General features: G+C 37.3%; 2 protein-coding genes and 1 pseudogene across 3 annotated transcripts; all 3 read left to right on the forward strand.

The window, feature by feature from the left end:
* The first annotated feature begins 4,571 nt into the window (after positions 1-4,571).
* LOC137939047 (proline--tRNA ligase, chloroplastic/mitochondrial-like) lies at positions 4,572-8,057 on the forward strand (annotated as a pseudogene).
* A 950-nt stretch (positions 8,058-9,007) lies between these two features.
* LOC137942737 (acid phosphatase 1) lies at positions 9,008-11,294 on the forward strand. 2 transcript variants are annotated; one of them, XM_068788473.1, is made up of 4 exons: positions 9,008-9,095; positions 10,130-10,515; positions 10,617-10,829; positions 10,907-11,294. In XM_068788473.1, exons 2-4 carry the CDS (start codon positions 10,148-10,150, stop codon positions 11,082-11,084), a joined length of 759 nt encoding a protein of 252 aa, XP_068644574.1. In that variant the 5' UTR covers positions 9,008-9,095; positions 10,130-10,147; the 3' UTR covers positions 11,085-11,294. The 2 variants fall into 2 exon arrangements, with proteins under 2 accessions (XP_068644574.1, XP_068644576.1); XM_068788475.1 differs by having other exon boundaries at positions 10,922-11,294.
* Positions 11,295-11,752: 458 nt separating this feature from the next.
* On the forward strand, positions 11,753-18,242 carry LOC137966065 (V-type proton ATPase subunit E-like). Its single transcript, XM_068812533.1, has 6 exons — positions 11,753-12,009; positions 13,244-13,344; positions 14,008-14,164; positions 16,605-16,801; positions 17,751-17,850; positions 17,995-18,242. Exons 1-6 carry the CDS (start codon positions 11,908-11,910, stop codon positions 18,028-18,030), a joined length of 693 nt encoding a protein of 230 aa, XP_068668634.1. The 5' UTR covers positions 11,753-11,907; the 3' UTR covers positions 18,031-18,242.
* The last annotated feature ends 407 nt before the right edge of the window (positions 18,243-18,649 follow it).

Here is an 18,649-nt window from a genome sequence, read left to right on the forward strand (position 1 = left end):
GCATAACATTGATTGCATCGATCAGCATAGTGACCATCAAGATGGCATATCTGACAGCGAGGAGGTCGGCGGCCGTGTTGAATGAGGTCAGCCTCGGTTGGCATAATTGTGGCCAAAACCATTTGTTTGTCCATGGGTGCGACCAGAGCCGCGGCGGATCGACCGGTCTGATCCTTGGGTTGCGGTAGCAAAAGCAGCAGCAGGAGAGACTGACTTTCAAGTGATTTTTGAAAGAGCTCAAAGCTCTCTGCTCGGGAAACAAGGTCAGAGAAGCAAGGGAGAAGCGTAAGGGCCATTTGTGTGACGGAGAAGGTGGAAAATTCGACGCCAAGTCCACGGAGAAACCAATGGAGTTTGTCGATGTTGTCGACTGGTCTGCCAATTGCATGAAGCTGATCGCAGAGACTCTTGAAAGTGTGTGTATAAGCGACAACGGATTGATTTCCGCGCTTTAACTGCTGAAGATCGTCTTTGAGTTAGATTTCCAGAGCCTTCGACTGATGACTGAAGGCATTTTCCAATGTGAGCCAGACCTCACATGCATTGGAAAGGCCAACGGCTTCAGCCATTGCCTCCTCGGTGAGGGAAGAAAGGAGGAGCCTTAGAATGCGTTGATCCATTGCAAATATTCAGTAGTAGGAATGGTAGAATCTGTGGTAACAAACTGAGGTGGTGGCGTGAGGGTTCTATCCACATAGGGGAGAAGATTATTACTCTCCAAAAGAAGAAGAAGTTGGTTTTTCCACAAGAGATATGTTGTGGAAGAAAATTTAATGGTAATCATATGGATGAGGGTTTGGAAGGTGAGAATTTGAGAAAAGGATTCGGCGGCCATTTTTTTTTTACCTTACCTATTGGACCGAGCCGGGTCCTGTGCGAACGCGATTTGCTGTGCGAACCAGAGTGGTCTGAGCGAACCTGGTTCTGGGCAGCGAGACAAAAGCGAGACGTGCGGCTCATGTCCTTCGTTTTCGACAGCGAGCAGCCAATGTTTCAGCGAATGTCCGAAATGTTGCAGCTCGTCTCCGACAGATTTCGGTCGGCGTTGCTTTTCGCGCCGGTGATGGGGGGATGCTCTTTTCTGACCGCGTGAGGTCGCCGAGCGATTGCACTCTCTGGCCGAGGGTGGTGGTAGCCGAAGAAAAACTTTTCGACAGATTGAGCGATGATAGCTCAGGGAGGGAACTCTTGTTTTCCGTTGCTGGGCTGGATGCTGCTACGACGGCGATGAACAGAGGGATGGTGGAAGAGGGTTACTCGTCGAAGAGGAAAGAAGAAAATGATGCCGAAAACAGGATTAGAAGGACTCCTGATACCATGTAAAGATTAAAGCTTTATTCACCATGATCTTTACAAACCATTACATCACATTTTTATATACAAAATTATAAACTAAAAATTTCTAATTTTGGCGTTGTGATCTGTCTATGTCGGATCTATGATCCGTCGGTTCCGGTGGACGGAACCTTGGTCTACAGGCTTCCGTTGCATTGCTATTCACATATATCACCATAAGTTTGAGGATCTAGAAGAGACATTGATCGAGAGAGGACATATCGGAATGTCTTGGAAGCTGACTATGCCTAGTTGAACTTAGGTAAATAGGGTTTAACCGTCAGTTGATCAGTATTAACGTCATAAAATATCAATGGGTTTGTTCTACCCATTTATTTTTGGAGGCAACGGAGGAAACCCATTTTTAGAGAATTAAGGGAAGGAAGCACCATATCTCTTCCTCCTTATGTTTGTTACGGAAGGGAGAGAACTGCTAGGTTCAATTGACTCGACTAGTCCAGTTGAACTTGGTTCAACGAGTCATTTGAATTTAGGTTTAAAAATGAAGTAATTAATATACTTATTTAGTTGAATATTGTATTTGTAAAAGTTGGGTCCAAGTTCATCCTAAAATAATTACTTGAAGTCGGGGAACCTTTTCTCAAGTAATCTTTCACAAATCCATGTGAAATAGTTATCGTGTTTGTGAATTTAAGGTTTAGGGTTTAAGGTTTCTGGTTTAGGGTACCTCTTTAATACTGTTTAAAAGTTGAGTTTAAGCGAGTTTATCCCAAAATGACTAGACCAAGTTACAAAATTTTAAAACTAATAAGTAAAAAATTGACAAAAAGAAAAATTTATTTGATATGAGTTATAAGAGTACTAAAAAAATTGAATACTTATCATTTGTGAATTTAGGGTTTAGGGTTTAAGGTTTCTGGTTTAGGGTACCTCTTTAATACCGTTTAAAAGTTGAGTCTAATGGAGTCTATCCCAAAATGACTAACCCAAGTTACAATTTTTTTTAAATTAATAAGTAAAAATTTGACAAAAAGAAAAGTTTATTTGATATTAATTATAAGAGAACTACAAAAAACTCTTTTGTGAATGTGTAGAAAGTAAGAAACTGGCATTGCCAACAAACACTTAGAAGAAACCTGGAAGCCTCATCCTCAGGCTCTGCGGGTGATCTTCCTCAAGTCTCTTTGCTTGGTTATATTCACGATAAGTAAATCTGCCCACCGTTCCAACTGAAGATTCTCTGCAAACGAGTCTCTGCCAGAAAGAGTTTCCGTGAACGTGGAGACCTTCCCATTACGCTGTCATAATGTCTTGTTAGGCGTCTTGTCTGTCTTCTGCTTTGCTAAAAAAACTGACTGGACGATAATGTCCTGTTAACGTTTCAGAAGACTTTTCATTTTTGAACATGGAGTTCAGATTCATGGGACGACAACGAAACCTAAGCCACATGTTGGTCTTCACAATTGAGTTGGATTCACGGATTTGTTTTGCTTTGCCCTTCCTTCCGAGTCTTTGATTTTTATAATCTGTAGTGGGAAGCCCGTTTCAGTTCTCGGAAGTGACTTTTTCTATAATTCTGCTAGTATTTCCCTGTTTATTGTTCATTAAATGGGAAGAGTAATGGTTATTTTTTACTTCGATTATCTAAAAATATTTAAAGATAATTTTATAATTTAAGTTTAGTAATAAGAAAGCTTGCAAAACCCTAAAATTATCTTTCTAGTCCTTGATCCCATATTTTCACTCTCAATTATCAACTTACAACTTAACCAATTCTAGGTATAATTTTTTTTAAATTTTTTAATTTTTTAATTTTTGAAGTTGAGGTTGAGGGAGGGTATCACCTCCCCTTTCTTTCAAATATCTAAAACTAAAATCAAGAAGAAAATGAGAGGTGAAGACCTCCATCCTCCCTCACTTGAAATTGTGTGAATGGAAGCGAGGAAGATGAACAAATCTCCAAGTGCCGGAAATAGCCATTTTTTGTTTTCAATTTTATGTATAAATATTCAATTTAGCACTCTGAGATCTGGTCATCCTTCTTCGATTCCAGCAATGGAAGCACAGTCTGTTGGCTTTTGTTACGTTGGCATACCGTCCATAGATTGCAAAGAAATGAGACTGGGATAGGACCTTCGTCCTCTTTCGTTATTCTCTTTTAGAAAGAATAAGGAGAAAAACTTTGCTACATGGGGAGACATGAGATGGCCTCACTCCATTTTCTTCGATCTGTATATGTGTGTTAAATATCTTTTGTTGTTTTTTTATGAATATTTTATTTTTATCCATTTATTTAAGGGAAACAAATATATAATGGAATAACTTATTTGTTTCAACATAGATTGTTAAGAAATAGTTGTAAGGTAAATAGAATCCATAATGGAATACCAATTATCGATTCCATCTATTACTTGTCTAACCCCCTTACTCAAAAGAAAATATTCACCATTTTATGGGGATATTCACAAATTCATGGGTTGCAACTTCAAATTGTGTGAGTTCAATAAACATTATAAAATATTTACCGAGTATCCATTCAGTGTTAGTGCCCCAAAATGAAAAATACGATATAAACAAGAGAATGAGTAATTTTTTATAATATACTTAATAGAATATATACCTAAAAAGATAATTAACCAAAATAAACATGGTTACTACACTTATAAGTGATTTAATGTGTAGTATTAAAATATATTAATAAAATAATTAATGAAAGACTATATTATATTACTTAATGATTATAGTTTATTATAAATTAATATAATAATTACGTTGACTAGAATAAATTGTAAAAAAATAAAAAAGTAAAAAATAACATAAGCGAATATAATAAATAAATAAATAAATATTTAATAACATAAGATATATTTTAATATTAAAAATCACTGATTAATAATATAATAAAAATAAATATAATAAATAAATAAATATATTATTTTATTAATAAGCTAATATATATTTTTACATATTATTAATTAATAATATATTGCCACAAAATTTAAAACTATTGGTTTAATTAATTATAGCAATGGGATAATTAAACCAAAAAAATTTATCAAATGTTTACTTTAACAATATTTTACTTACAAATATTAAATCACTAATATAATACAGTAATTACAGAATGAATATACCGAATAAATAAAAATAATTATTTTATAAATTAAAAAATATGGATTATTTTAAAAAATAAATATAATGAAGTTATGACGCAGTTTAATTTTTCCTAACTTAGGAAAAATTAAACCAACGTCATCTTCCTCACGACATCGATAATGGTGGGAGACAACGGCGGGCTAGAAGGCGACGCCGACGGAGGCGGCACTCCGACGATACGCCAAGAGGGAGAAGAGAGGGAGGCTGAGACGCTCTACAACGAAGTGGCGGCACGGCTCTGTGACAGAGGCTCGGCCTCCCATGCTCTGCGATCACAGCTCTGCGACGGAAGCTGAGAGGGAGAAGATAGAGGGAGAAAAAAATTTGGGGGAAGAAGGCCGAGAAGGGAGAAAAGCCGAGAGGGAGAAAAAAAATTTGGGAGAGGAAGGCCTAGAGAGAGGGAGAACAGAGCGAAATGAAGAAAAATTTTTTTTGGGGGAGGGAGAGATGCGTCCTGCACAATCTCTTCGTGTGAATGATTTTCAAAATAGGTATGAAACATGATTCCCAGGTTTTTGCTTGAGAAGATTACCTGACATGATTCAAATGAAGTGGTTATTCATCTCTGCTTCATTTTGAACCCCCCTAGGTGTCTACTTTGCTAGTATCGAGGTTCATCCACTCTTAGTGCCCATTAGGGGTGGCTTCGAACTGAGCCGACTTGAGATTGGCTCGGTTCGGAGCGAGAGAGGGAGGAGAGCGAGAGCAGGGGGAAATTCTTCCTCCCCTCGTCACCGCTAGCTCCTCCCATCCGCTGTTGTCGTTGCCTCTGTTGCCGTTGAGAGTTGCTCGCCGGTCGCCTCTGTCGCCAGCCGTTCGATTTCTACCTCCCCTCGCCTTCGCCTCTGTTTTCGTCGCGTCCGTCGCAACTGTCATCCCCGACGACATTGGCGCCGTAACCCTCTTCCTTCGCGTCGTCTCGACGGAATACTTAAGTTCAGGGGAGAAATAATTTATCCCCCCTCCCCTCGCGCTCGAAGATGATTTCACACGTGTGAAATCATAAAGTTAAAAAAAAAAATTCCTTAAACTCTCCTTCCTCATGGCTCTTGAAGAAATTGAAAATACATTTTACTAGAAATAAGTTTATTATCTAATGTTTTTTGTAAACATTTTTCTAATTGAAAATTCTTATTAAAAAAATCATATAATTTTCTAAGTAAGATTTGCCTGCCAAGATGGGCTAGAAAACCGTATAGAAATTTTTTGAATAAGTATTTGACAGTTAATGCTGTAATACTTTTAGTTTGAGGTAATTTTTATTGCAATTTTGTATTTGACATTTTATTTGATTAAAAATTTATTGATAAGAATAGTAATATATTAGATTGATTATTAATTTTTATTTATTTCCCTAGAAAAGGCAATAAGAGGTCCATTAAAATTTCTTAAGAAAATTTTAAAATATTTCTTGTAATTTTCTAATAAGTCACTAATAGTAATAGAATTTTATTTAAAGTTTTTTTTTTTTGAAAATGTGTATCATAGGACAAACATTTCTAGTTTTTTCTAGAATATAAGTTTCAACAAGGGGCACTAAGGAGGCCATAGTAAATTTATGGCCAGATTAAAAAATTACAAAACAAGCTAGACAATATTTGGAGTAAAAAAGATTAATATTGGTGCGTTTTAATTCATTATTGAAATTCAATCCTGAACTTCCCCTATGATTTTTTTTAAATGTATGCATAATTTTATATATAATTTATTTGACATATATTTTATATAGAGTATTAAATGTAGGTTAAGCTCGAACTCTGGTAGAGCTCGAGCTCGAGCGAACTCAGTAGAGGTCATTCTCAATTCTATGCCCAATTTTAAGTAGAGGTCATTCCCAATTTTATGTAAAATGTATGCATAATTTTATATACAATTTATTTGACATGTATTTTTTGAAAAGTTTTAAATGTATGTTGAAGCTCGAGCTCGGCTCGTACTCGATTAAAATTATTAGGCTTGAGCCTAGGTTAGGCTTGAGATCGAGTTCAAAATATTTAAATCAAGCTCGGTTCAACTCGATGCCACCCCTAGTGCCGATGTAAGGGTTGCATCCTAGAGACCTCACAGTCTCTACCATCATACCTACTTAGAACTTGCCGATCGAGGATTTCAATGCATGGTATCTAGACGTGGTTGCTTCAGCTGAGCTTGCCGACTATGGCCCTGTCGGTGGGACCATGGTTATTCGCCCTTATGGTTATGCTATCTGGGAAGCTATACAGGTAGCTTTATGCACTTCTTAGATTGGATTGTTCTTTTCTGGAAGGATGTATTAACCAGTACAATTATTTGTTTCTTTGGTTTTTTTCTCTTGTAGGAATATTTGAATGTGAAGTTCAAGGAAACTGGTCACAGCAACATGTATTTCCCACAGGTTTAGCTGCTTTATAGTTTCATTTTCTGATATTTGTCTTCGTTTTAGGTTGGGCTGCTTGGCAAATTATATTGCCCTTTCGTAGTGTTCAATACTGTATTAAAATTTGAACAGGGAACCATGTTGTGAGCCCATTCTTCACGAGATTCTGGAGTATATGTTCTTGGAGTTCTTCAGATCTTTATTAGTTTTGGGTGAAGAGAGAAAAGTGGAACTGGTTATAGTGGCATTAGTTTGTGGTCTTATAATCTCTTTTCCATCCAAAATGCAGTTTATACCATATTCTGTCATAGAGAAAGAGGCTAGCCATGTTGAAGGTTTTAGTCCTGAATTAGCTCTCATCACTATTGGATGTGGAAAGGAACTTGAAGAAAAACTTGTGGTAATCATCTTTGGAGCTTCAAACTATAATGCCTACCTTCAGTAGTTTTTGTTTTAATAAATAATGCCTATCGGTTTCATTTATATGCTTGTTATTACTGATTCTAATTCATGAATGCTTATGTTCTTTTACTCTCTGAGGGACTAACAGGTCCGATCTACCAGTGAAACCATTGTGAATCATATGTTCACTCAATGGATCCATAGTTACCGTGATCTCCCTCTCATGGTGAATCAGGTGAAAATGGACAAAGGACAAAGACAACATGTGTGGCAGACATCATGAGTTATCAGCACCCGGTTTGTTGGCGGCATTATCATGACCCCTGGAGATGATACGGGCTTAATGCTGCCTCCAAGGATAGCTCCAGTTCAGGTAAAGATGCTGCTTTCTGTGTCTAGTAGACCATTATGGAAAAGATTGTTTGTCTGGAAATGATTGCTATCTTGTTCCAAATAGATACCAGTACAACCTACAGCTTGTTATACATAGTTTGAATCTGTTTTCATGTCAATCGTTGAGTTGTATGAGTCAAATAACCATAGTGACATACTTGGAATGTATCGGATTTCTAATTGACTCAATTAGGCTTGTTTATGTGGATTCAGCTTACTATTGTTTTACTCGGAACTCTTCAAATTTTGTTACGTTTTGGTCACTGTTGTTTACGTTTTTGGTCACTGTTGGAGGCGCTTTTGATGGTACAGTGATGCGGATGAGTTAAAGGTAAAGGAAGAGACTGGAGCAACTATCAGGTGTTTTCCTTTTGAACAGCCACCATGGCCAAAAACATGCTTGATGACTGGCAATCCAGCTGATGAAGTTGCAATATTTGCAAAATCTTATTAACTGAGACTTTTCAGGATTTGGAGCTGAAGGTCTATATTTCTCTTTTTTCTTGCCTCCACCACACCACCAAAAGACTTTCTTTTGTTCTCCCTCCCTTCTTTTTGTCATTTTAGTTGTGATTATCATCATATCAATAGTAGTTAGCTGGAAAAGACTCTGCAGGAGAGCTGCTCCAACACCAACTGGTTCATGGAATTTTCTCAAGACCAGAAGATGGCTTTTCTATGCATTCGCCTCAATCCCACATGCTCTTTGGGATGCAGTTATCAGATGACCTTCCAAGTGGCTCGGAAGGAGAAGGATAGGTGGTGGAATGGCAGTTGAGCTTCCCTACTGTCCACTCCCGTGGGTGAGTAGAAACTTTTGTCTCCACCTTGTGGAAGTCACTGAGGTAATCAGAAAGCCTGGAAAAGACCCTGCAGGAGAGCTGCTTCTTAACCTATAGTGCTGTATAAGGCATTCAAAAATCCGAAACTGAAAAGTGGGTCGACCGACATTATCCATCTTAACTTTTTAAAACAATAAGGTTTTATGTAGTGCAACTTTGTAAAGTGAGTCCTATTTCATATTTTGTTTCATCGAATCCCTATTGAGGGAAGGAAGGAGAGGGTGGGAGAATGACAAAGTATTCTTCAACTTTCCACATCAAGGTCGAAGTAAGGACCAAGGAAGGGTCTTTGTTAAGATTGTCAAAGAAAATATTCTCATGTCTCATTGTGCTGAAGGTTTCTTCTTCTTCTTCTTTTCTTTTTTATTTGGAAATGGATAGTGTGACGGGTAAGTGGAGCACCTGGTTCCCTTCAGTCTTCCCACTACAAGCAATGCATTTTTCTCTTTCTTTCTTTCTCTTGTATTATTTACATATCTTTTCTCCTATTCCCACCTGCTCAAGCTTACCATTCTCCCTATAAATAGATGATCCTTGTTCTAGCTTCATCTTCACATACACTCACAGTCTCACCTCCATAACAAAGAAGTCGCAGTCTTCTTACCAACAGCCTCTTCCTTTGCTGCTTGATTTCAACAATCAAACATCTGGTACTCATTTCTTTTCTTTTCTTTTCTTTTTTACTCTTGCATTGAGCTACAATTCATTCCATCATTGTTATAATACATCTTGTAATATCATCTTGATACAATATATCACTATAGAACTTCATTTTTTTTGGCATAAATTCAGCTCTCCAGGAGACTTTCTTCTTATTCCTAATCTCAATCATGTCTCAACTGTTCATTCATTTGCACAATCTCAGTTAAGAAAACCATGAAATGAGAAAGAAAAAACAAAGGAGAAAAAGAAACCCAAAAGAGGTTTCCAAACCAAAGTATTCTTCTAGTGGATGTCTCATCTTCCAACAGCCTTTGTCAGTTTTCCATGCAAGTTGTGAGGGACCTGACATGGACAGGAAGATAAAGCAGTCCTTTAGCATCTTTGGCAAATACACTTCCATTGAGAAAAGTTAGGGCTATGTGTTAAAGGGTCTTAGATGAGATGATAATGTCTGATTGGGAGGGAGAAGGAATGGAACTTGACCATGAAAGGGATTCTATCCTTAAGAGTTGAGTCCTCCATGGAAGACATGAGTCCCAAGTTAACATTATTTTATAGCCTCCTCTCAAAGTGGTCTAAAGTCTACATTGTTAATTAGTGTTTTATAATGCAGCTGGTTTTGCTTGGAAACTTTTGTTCTAGAAATCGAAAAGTTAATTTAAGCTATCAGTTAACCGACGAAGAAAAGTGTCGGAGTTTTTTTAAAAGAAAAGAAAATTGAACGGAAAAAACTCCTTTTTAGGTTATTAAGAACTTTTTTTTTAAATTCTTCATATTTTTCTAATAAAAATATTATAATTAGAGCAAGTAAAATTACCCGATTACCCGATTACCGGCCAAGTAAGTTTTCTCTAGATGTAATTTAGTTATACTTTTTTATACATGTAGCGGATGGCTCATTTTTGAAAGTTCTTGGCTAAATGTACATTAATTTGATGATTTTAACCGATTAATTATTAAATTTTTATGGACCCCTTTTATTTATTAAAAATATTTTAAAAAAAAATTGAATTGGGTTCAGGAACTGCACCTGGAGTCCATGTTTGCATTGATGAGGTCAGTCTGGGAAGTATTTGTGTTAATGTTCATATCAGTCTTCTCCAAGACTGAGGCCAAGCACACCTCCAGGCTGAGCCTTCCCATCGAAGACCACTGCTTGAGCTGGAGAGTGGGCGTGGAGGCCAACAACGTCCGCGCATGGCGCTCCGTCCCCATCCAGTGCCTCTTCTACGTCGAACACTACATGCTCGGCGGCCAATACGACCGAGACGTGAGCATGGTCGTCCAGCAGATTTACCAGTACATGGCGGACATAGTTCCCGGCGACGACGGCAAGGATGCTTGGATTCTCGACGTCGACGATACCTGCCTCTCTAATCTATGCTATTATCAAGGAAAACGATATGGGTATTGCAGATCCGTCTTCGTTTCTTACCCGTTCAGTTTCGGTTCATGAATTCAAGATGTTTGATGTATGGCCTCTGAGAAAATGGAAGTTTCTTTTGCAGGGTGGATCCGTTTGATTCCATTGCTTTTGAAAAATGGGCGATGAAGGCGAGCTGTCCTGCAATTCCAGCCGTCCTTGGCTTGTTTGAGAGATTGATTGACAGTGGCTTCAAGGTCTTTCTCCTCTCAGGAAGAGACGAGGAGAAACTGGGCATTCCAACCATTGAGAATCTGGAGAATCAAGGCATTGTTGGGTATGAAAGAATCATACTAAGGTATGCAGCTACAGTTCCAAAACTCTTTTCTTCCCAAGTTATCACTTGGTTCACTGCAAATTTTTGTTATGTGTCAGGAAATCTGAGTACAGAGGGAAGGGAGCTGTGTTTTTCAAATCTGAAATGAGGAAACAGTTGGTTGCAGAGGGGTATAGAATCAGGGGAAATGTGGGAGACCAGTGGAGTGATCTACAGGGAGACTCTGTGGGTGATAGAACGTTTAAGCTTCCAAATGCCATGTACTTTGTTCCCTGACCATGGATACTGTTGGGAATGGTTCCAATGGCCAAAGGGGGGTTCTCACTTGCAGCAATGAACCAGTTGATTCATATATTAGGAGATACATATATGATTCTGAAGTGGTTGATGCATGAAAGAAGTTGCTTCAACCAACACAGTATTCCATACAGACTGTAACAGGGGGTGTTTCTTCATGCCCTCTCATGGATAAATGATATTTAACAGCCCAAGATTAATAGTGATTTTGTGATGATAACTGTTTTGTTTGCTAAATTTATCAAAATTAAATGACATTTAAATATATATATATATATATATATATATATATATATATATATATTTAATAAAAAAATTAACTTTGCTTTATTAAATGAATTTTATGAAGAAAAAAAATTTCAATAAGTATGATTTTTATAAAAACATGGATTTGGTTTGGACTCAGGCGAATCGAGTCAACCCAGTCTTCCCAAGTCCGAGTCGACCTAAATGGATCAGTTTCAGTAGAAATAGAAGCTTAACCCAGTAAGCTTCCTGACTGTGTGGGACCGTTTCTATAACGGCTGCGATCATCTCCAAAATCACCGACTAAAAGCCACGTGCACGGCTGCAAGTGGATAGCGTTACACGAATTCGTGCACCTCTGGAAATCAATTTTTTCCCAAAACCATTCGTGATTTATTGACTTTATGCTTGGTTTTGGTTAGCATTGGCAAGAAGCGCTTCTCTCGTATCCAAAACAGAGAACGGAGAAGAAAGAGAAAAAAAAAGGGTGCTTTGATTCGGGCTACTGATCTCGGATCACAAACATCTTCGAGGTGTTCATTTTGTCGGATCGAAAATGAACGACGCCGATGTGTCGAAGCAGATCCAACAGATGGTCAGGTTCATCCGCCAGGAAGCAGAGGAGAAAGCTAATGAGATCTCTGTTTCGGCGGAAGAGGTGATTGTTGGCTCTGTGCTCTTGGGCTTCTGTTTATTATGTGAATTGGGGTTGTTGCGGTTTTTGTTGGTAAACTGGTGTGATGCAGATCATGCTTGTTTTTCATTTCTGTTATTACAGTATGTAGGTAGTTTTTGTATGAGAACTTTTTTTTTTTTGTTAAATCCTAAAAATGGGGAAGTTTGCGTGTTCCTTTACTGTTTTCTAACTTTGTGGGTTTTGTCCTCCGGATATGATCGCTATTTGTTGTCACGGGTACAATTTCGGATCAGCTACGGTTAATTTTTCTGAAGTTTATTTTCTTCTGTGTTCAGGTTGGGATCTTTCGCAACCTACTTATTCTAATATTTTGCCTCTTCTATGATGTTATCATTTAGGATTGGATTCTGGTTCAGTTTTACCTAATTGACGTAAACAACCAAGTGCTTAGAAGAAACACTTTAAATGTCTTTGCGTCCCGCTGAATTTTTACCCTTGGTAATTGGAGTCTCTGTTCAGTCACGATTCGTTATTTTCTCCGAGGTTTGGGGACCAAACTCATGCTAAAGTTGATATAAGAGGGTATGGGCTTATTAGTATTGGATTTATCATCAAAGGACTTGACTGATCCTACGGCAGTATTATTGAGTCGAGCTCTCACAGTTGTGATGAAAGAATTTGGTTTCCTTCATCCTGAAATGTTTTGTAATTAATGGTGAGGAATGATCTTGAAATTCATAATATGGCTTTCGTTGCAACAGTGATGAGTGCCAACTGTTTAGAGTCCTTAAACTTGTCCACATGCAATGATTTGTATAATTTTTTTGGCTACATGGCTCATGTATGTGGTTATATGTGAGGTGCTCGAAAAGTACAGTGCCTTCAATAAGTGGGTCTATCCATCCAATCCAAGACAGACTTGCTAAACTTTCCATAACAAAGGGTCCAGTTTCCAACTTTTTTTTCCTGAGAATTTGAGGTCCTTTGTTGTGAAATAACAGATCATTTAGTTAGGTCTTCAAAAGAACCAGAGTTGTTGAATTCTATTCTATTCACCACTTTCATTGTGACTATGCACATACATCAAAATCAAGTTTGCTTTTTGAGATTCTTTTCTCAGAGGCAATCTTAGTTTCTTGTTGAAGTTCATTTGAAAACATGACCTTGTGCTTAAGGAAAAAGATTTTTAGGGTGAAGGATGCGAGGGGCATGTGACTGCTTATCCACATTATCAAACCACTTGCTTTGTCTGCAGGAATTCAACATTGAAAAATTGCAACTAGTTGAGGCTGAAAAGAGAAAGATCCGCCAAGAGTATGAACGGAAAGAAAAACAGGTGGAAGTTCGCAAAAAGATGTGAGTGGTTGTTCTCCTATCATTGGTCTCCACTATAATGACAAAAGTACTACATGGAATCTTGAAATCCAGTAAGGATATCAAAATTGAGAATTTTCTTACAGAAACTCGTAGCGTTGTTTCTAAAGTAGGGCATTGGACAATATTTCTGGGAGAATATCCTGTTAGATTTGATAAAATGTTCTTTTGTTTAATTTGATCATGGTTACCTTTGATTTTGTTTACTTGAATCTTTGATATGTTGCTACTTCTTTTTGGATTTATATTTCTCAAAGATGCAATGGTTCAACTTTAGAGGTTGACCGCCAACACTCTTTCATGGATGAAAGTAATTTGCTTGCGTTTGAAAGTTGGCTGATAAAATTGAAGAGTTGTAAGACACCTTCCATTTCTCAACAAATGATAGTCCCACATAAATGATGAGGCAGATGCTGATAAGCTCCCCAATGAATTAATAACCCCTCATTGTTGGACAGGGAAAAAAATGTCTTTTTAGAGTATGAATTAGATGGTTAAATTTATCAATCCATCAAACCATTTTTGGAGTATGAGTTTGAATCATTAAATATTTTGCTCTACAATTTCTCTCGAAAGTTAGTCCTGCTTAGATTTTACTATATAGAAAAAAAAAACAATTTTTTTTTGACTTAATTTGCTTTGCAGTGAGTATTCTATGCAGCTCAATGCATCCCGTCTTAAAGTTTTGCAAGCCCAAGATGATCTTGTGAATTCAATGAGGGAAGCTGCTGCAAAGGATCTTCTACATGTCTCTAAAGACTCGAAAGCGTATGCAAAGCTTCTAAAGGATTTAATTGTTCAGGTAATGTTGTCACCTGATGCTTTTAGTAGTAAGGATGGATGTGGTGATCTAAACCAGACACTCATTAAGAATGTTATTACTTAGGACTAACATCGTTGAAAGTCTTGATCTGGGAATTGCTATTGCAGTGTTTTTGTCTGTTCTGAATGTGATAGTCCCAATTACTTTTCCTTATAAACAAGTAATTCAATGGGAATAGAATTCTTACACGAAGTAATCAAAAACCTTATTGCACCTTTAGAGATTACTCTCTCTCTCTCTCCAATGGAAGGTTTAAATGCCAACTGCTATTAGGAAAACTCATTCCAAAAAGTGCCCTAGGAGATGGCTGGGACTTATTTAGGAAGTGCTTACAAGCTTGAAATAAGGCTATCTTTTCACTTCAAAAGATCTTGAATGTCAAGAGAGCCTGAAATTATAATTAGTTTTAAGGTACTCAACGGCTTTGTAAAATGTACTTGTTCCCAATAGTGCCATGGAGCCACCATCTGTGTGCAAATTCAGGATGCTATAACAACTGGACATCTCCCTGTAACTGTCAAACGCCTAGCCAATACAACCTAAAAGACTGGTCTGTTAAGTGTGGAAAACCAAGTACCTAACCCATCAGTGGTGGACGGAACACCCAGGTAGATGGAACCACCTAGTTTTGACACCCACCGTTCCCGTTCCCTACCGCTTCACCCGGGATTCGAACGTGGAACGTGGTGCCCAGCTCTGATACCATGTCAAACACCTAGCCAAGACAACCCAATTGACCGGTTTGTTAAGTGCAGAAAGCCAAGTACCTAACCCAGGTGGACCAGGGGTGGACGGAACCTACCAGGTGGACCAGAACCACCTAGCTCTGACACCCACCGTTCCCGTTCCCTACCACTTCCGTCGGGATTCGAACGCAAAACGTGGTGCCCAGCTCTGATACCATGTCAAACGCCTAGCCAATACAACCCAAAAGACCGGTCAGTTAAGTGCAGAAAACCAAGTACCTAACCCATCAGTGGTGGACGATAGTAACATCATCCATGAGTTTGTCTCTTCTTGAATCAAGCAAGTTTTGCCTAATTCTTTTTATTTTTTATTGTGAAAAAACTACGGAATTCTTACTCAATTGTTGAGGCATGTAGCTCTATTTGCTTCATTTTAGAAATGATGATAAAAATTGGTACTTTCTTTCACCATGGAGTTGATGAAATACATCCTGTTCTGATAGCTCACCATGTAGTTGGTGAAATACATCCTGTTCTGATAGCTCACCATGTGATGTCTCTATAATTGCAGTCTTCAATGGGAATCCTAGGCTTTGTTTCAAACAATAGGCTATTTATTCTGGATGTGAACAATTATTAGTTAATGCCCTATATCCTGTTCTGATAGCTCACCATGTGATGTCTCTATTATTGCAGTCTTCGATGGGAAGGCTAGGTTTCATTTCAAACAATAGGCTATTTATTCTGGATGCGAACAATTATTAGTTAATACCCATTTTCCAGGACAACTTATACAAGTCTTTTACCATTTTACTTGAATTAAACAAGTCTTTTCAATTAGAAAATTCATTGGTTTTTTACTTACATCCAGATCAAACATATGCACTTTCAGCTCTTCTTTTGTCTCAAAATTCCTTCATTCATGAAGCCTGATTCTGGAATTCAAGCCCATTATATTTGACACAATAGAAAAATTCAAGTTACATACATGTATTCATTCTGAATTCAGTTCTCTTCTTGGATTTGAAATCTTGAACCATATCATCTAGAAGCTGAAGTTATTTTCTTCTACTACGTGACTTTTAAATTTATTAATGATTTGATACATTGGTTTGTATGTCTTTCAAGTTTCTAGTAATTTCAATAAATATCTAGAAGATCAGACCAAGTAAAAAATATTAGTTGAAGACCAGTGTTTCAAATGAAAGCAATTTTCATGTACACAAGATTCCAATGACTCTAAACAAATCAATCAAAAAACAAAACAAAGTATATATCTTTCTTCCAGTCTGCTATAGACACCCAAGGAAACCCAATGATACCAGTGACTCTGGAAGCCACAAACTCAAGGTTAGAGTCATTTGGTGGTGCTGTATGCCCATTGAGCTAAATGTATTACGAAACCATGTTTTTCCTTGTATGATCATGCAGTCAAATGTCTATCATGTTTGAATGTTTGTGGATGATAAGTAGAAGTTCCGAGTAATGAGAATATGCATTAAACAACTGAAGATTAAAACAGGTAAAGACGTAAAGTGGGGTTAAGATAAAGTGACACATCTGTAAGCATAGAGAAACTGGAAGTGCCGAAATATAATGTTGTTTGGGATAAAGATGAAAGATTAATTTATGGAGGATGACATTACTGTTTGTGTGGATACACTTGTGGTTCGTTAACTATTTCAATCTTGAATATCTTCATTTCCTGACAAAGGTCATGGTTTTTTTCCCAGAGCCTCCTTCGTTTGAAAGAACCCTCAGTACTATTACGATGCAGAGAGGTTGATCGTGGTCTCATCGAGTCTGTTTTGGAAGAAGCAAAGAATGAATATGCAGCAAAGGCAAAAGTTCATGCCCCAAAAGTTTCGATTGACACTCATACATATCTTCCACCTGCTCCAAGCCGTCAGAATGCTCATGGACGTTATTGGTAATTTCTAAACTTACGGAATTTTTACGTGACTTCTAATTTTATATTGTCGTTAAGTTCTTAAAAAACGGCAGAGTTCTGTCCTGAGAGATTTGTTGATCTTTAAGACTATTTTTTGCCACATATTCATTATTCTTAGACTAGTCTTCAACGTTTTGTTTTCTGATTTCTTGAGACAGTTATGCAAATAAATAAATTTGTAATTTTGTTATATGTCAGACAAGTAAGATAAGTGACATGATCGTGATTCTAACCATAAGAAAATTAAAACTTCAACTCCAGCTGCCCAGTGAAAGTTGCCTAGTGGTGAATATTAATATGTTCTGCTCATCTTTGTGTTCCCCAAGCACTGCATGCTACAGAGTGGTATTTATAGATTTTAACTTTCATATCAGATTTGATGAGGCAACCATCTATGAAAAAATCTTTTATCTTTGTTTTGCTTCCACTGATAAATTAAGGGACTTCTTGCAAGATAAAACAAAGAAATATGATAGGTTAAATTTCTGTAATGGGATCAGACAAGATTTAAGGAAACATATCTAACAAGAAATGTGCAGGCCTTAGTTCAGTAAACTGTGTGTACACCTTGCTGCACCGAGTCTGCTTTGTACACTCTAATTTAAGTGTCTGCTTTGTAGACTCTAATTTAATGGTGAAGAAGGTTTTTTTACCTGCGGTCCTCTTCCTTAATCCAGTTTTTGTCATAGATTTGCTGGAAACACCTGGCAATTTCCAGTATTTTCTCTAGGATATTGAAAGGCACGGTGTCTAGTTGCCATAAAGAATTCCTAATAGTAACTCGGAAATTGAAAGAAATTTGACTGCTTAAAATGGAGATCATTTTGTTATTTCCCCCCACTGGATTTTACTTTTTTATTCTATTGCTCATGCATATTTTCAACTTCAACTAACAATCGTACTCATTCACTATTTACAATGGTCAAAGCTCGGGAGGAGTTGTGCTTGCTTCACAAGATGGGAAGATAGTTTTTGAAAACACACTTGATGCGAGACTGGATGTTGTTTTCCGACAGAAGCTGCCCGAGGTACGAACTAAATGCACCCATTTCTAATTGCAACTTCCCTTAATATAATCTTTTAATTACACTACCTTACTGATTGAGAGTGGATTTCATATTACCACAAATCGATTTACTTAACACTGTTGATGGTTCTTTTTTGTTGTGCAGATCCGAAAGCGCCTATTTGAGAAGCCAGGCGCCTGATTGATCATGCATATCTTCTGCTCCATCTTCTGTAATAATAAATGATCAGCTATTTTTCCCACATAGTTGATCAGACTGCTGAAACTCTGATGCCACCTTGCCATTTTAACAGTGAGATAGTCTATAATGTCAAAAGATGTAACCTTCTCTTGTATCAATCTGTTCATCTGTGGAGTCTTTAAATGCCCTTTTTTGATTTTATTTATTTTTTACATCATACACTTCCTCCCAATGATGCTTGGATTCAGAAAACTTAATGATTTAACTACAGATCATGACAGATCTAGATTACTCAGTTGACCTCTAATTAGGAACCATAAGTTGACATTGGTTAATCGGTTTTAGCAGTTTTATCTGGTTAATTATTTTACTGGTTGTAGTTATGTTTTTTGCACTGATTGCTGTGCTTTTTCCCTACCTGAAAGATTCAAATAACAGGTCAAAAACTAGTCTTATGATGAAACTAATTGTTTTATCCAGAAAAGAAAAAGAGTTAATAGCAAGACTTTGATTTTTGCTTATTTTACTTTGTTTATTGAAACTTACAGGATACAGTTCAGTGGTTTTATCAGTCAATGGAGATTTTTGGTAAACTTTTTCTAAAGGGACTAAAACAACT

This window comes from Aristolochia californica, unplaced genomic scaffold, assembly GCF_029961685.1.
Source record: "Aristolochia californica isolate CCGP_79_NKW_82.1479 unplaced genomic scaffold, dmAriCali1.0.hap1 SCAF_10, whole genome shotgun sequence".
Classification (NCBI taxonomy): domain Eukaryota; kingdom Viridiplantae; phylum Streptophyta; class Magnoliopsida; order Piperales; family Aristolochiaceae; genus Aristolochia; species Aristolochia californica.

Excerpts from the sequence above, each read along its gene's own strand:
- LOC137942737 (XM_068788473.1), top strand. The coding sequence starts at position 10,148 with ATGTTTGCATTGATGAGGTCAGTCTGGGAAGTATTTGTGTTAATGTTC. Across the intron at positions 10,516-10,616 it reads TATCAAGGAAAACGATATGG|GGTGGATCCGTTTGATTCCA; the intron begins GTATTGCAGATC and ends TTTCTTTTGCAG. Across the intron at positions 10,830-10,906 it reads TATGAAAGAATCATACTAAG|GAAATCTGAGTACAGAGGGA; the intron begins GTATGCAGCTAC and ends GTTATGTGTCAG.
- LOC137966065 (XM_068812533.1), top strand. The coding sequence starts at position 11,908 with ATGAACGACGCCGATGTGTCGAAGCAGATCCAACAGATGGTCAGGTTC. Across the intron at positions 12,010-13,243 it reads TCTCTGTTTCGGCGGAAGAG|GAATTCAACATTGAAAAATT; the intron begins GTGATTGTTGGC and ends CTTTGTCTGCAG. Across the intron at positions 14,165-16,604 it reads TAAAGGATTTAATTGTTCAG|AGCCTCCTTCGTTTGAAAGA; the intron begins GTAATGTTGTCA and ends TTTTTTTCCCAG.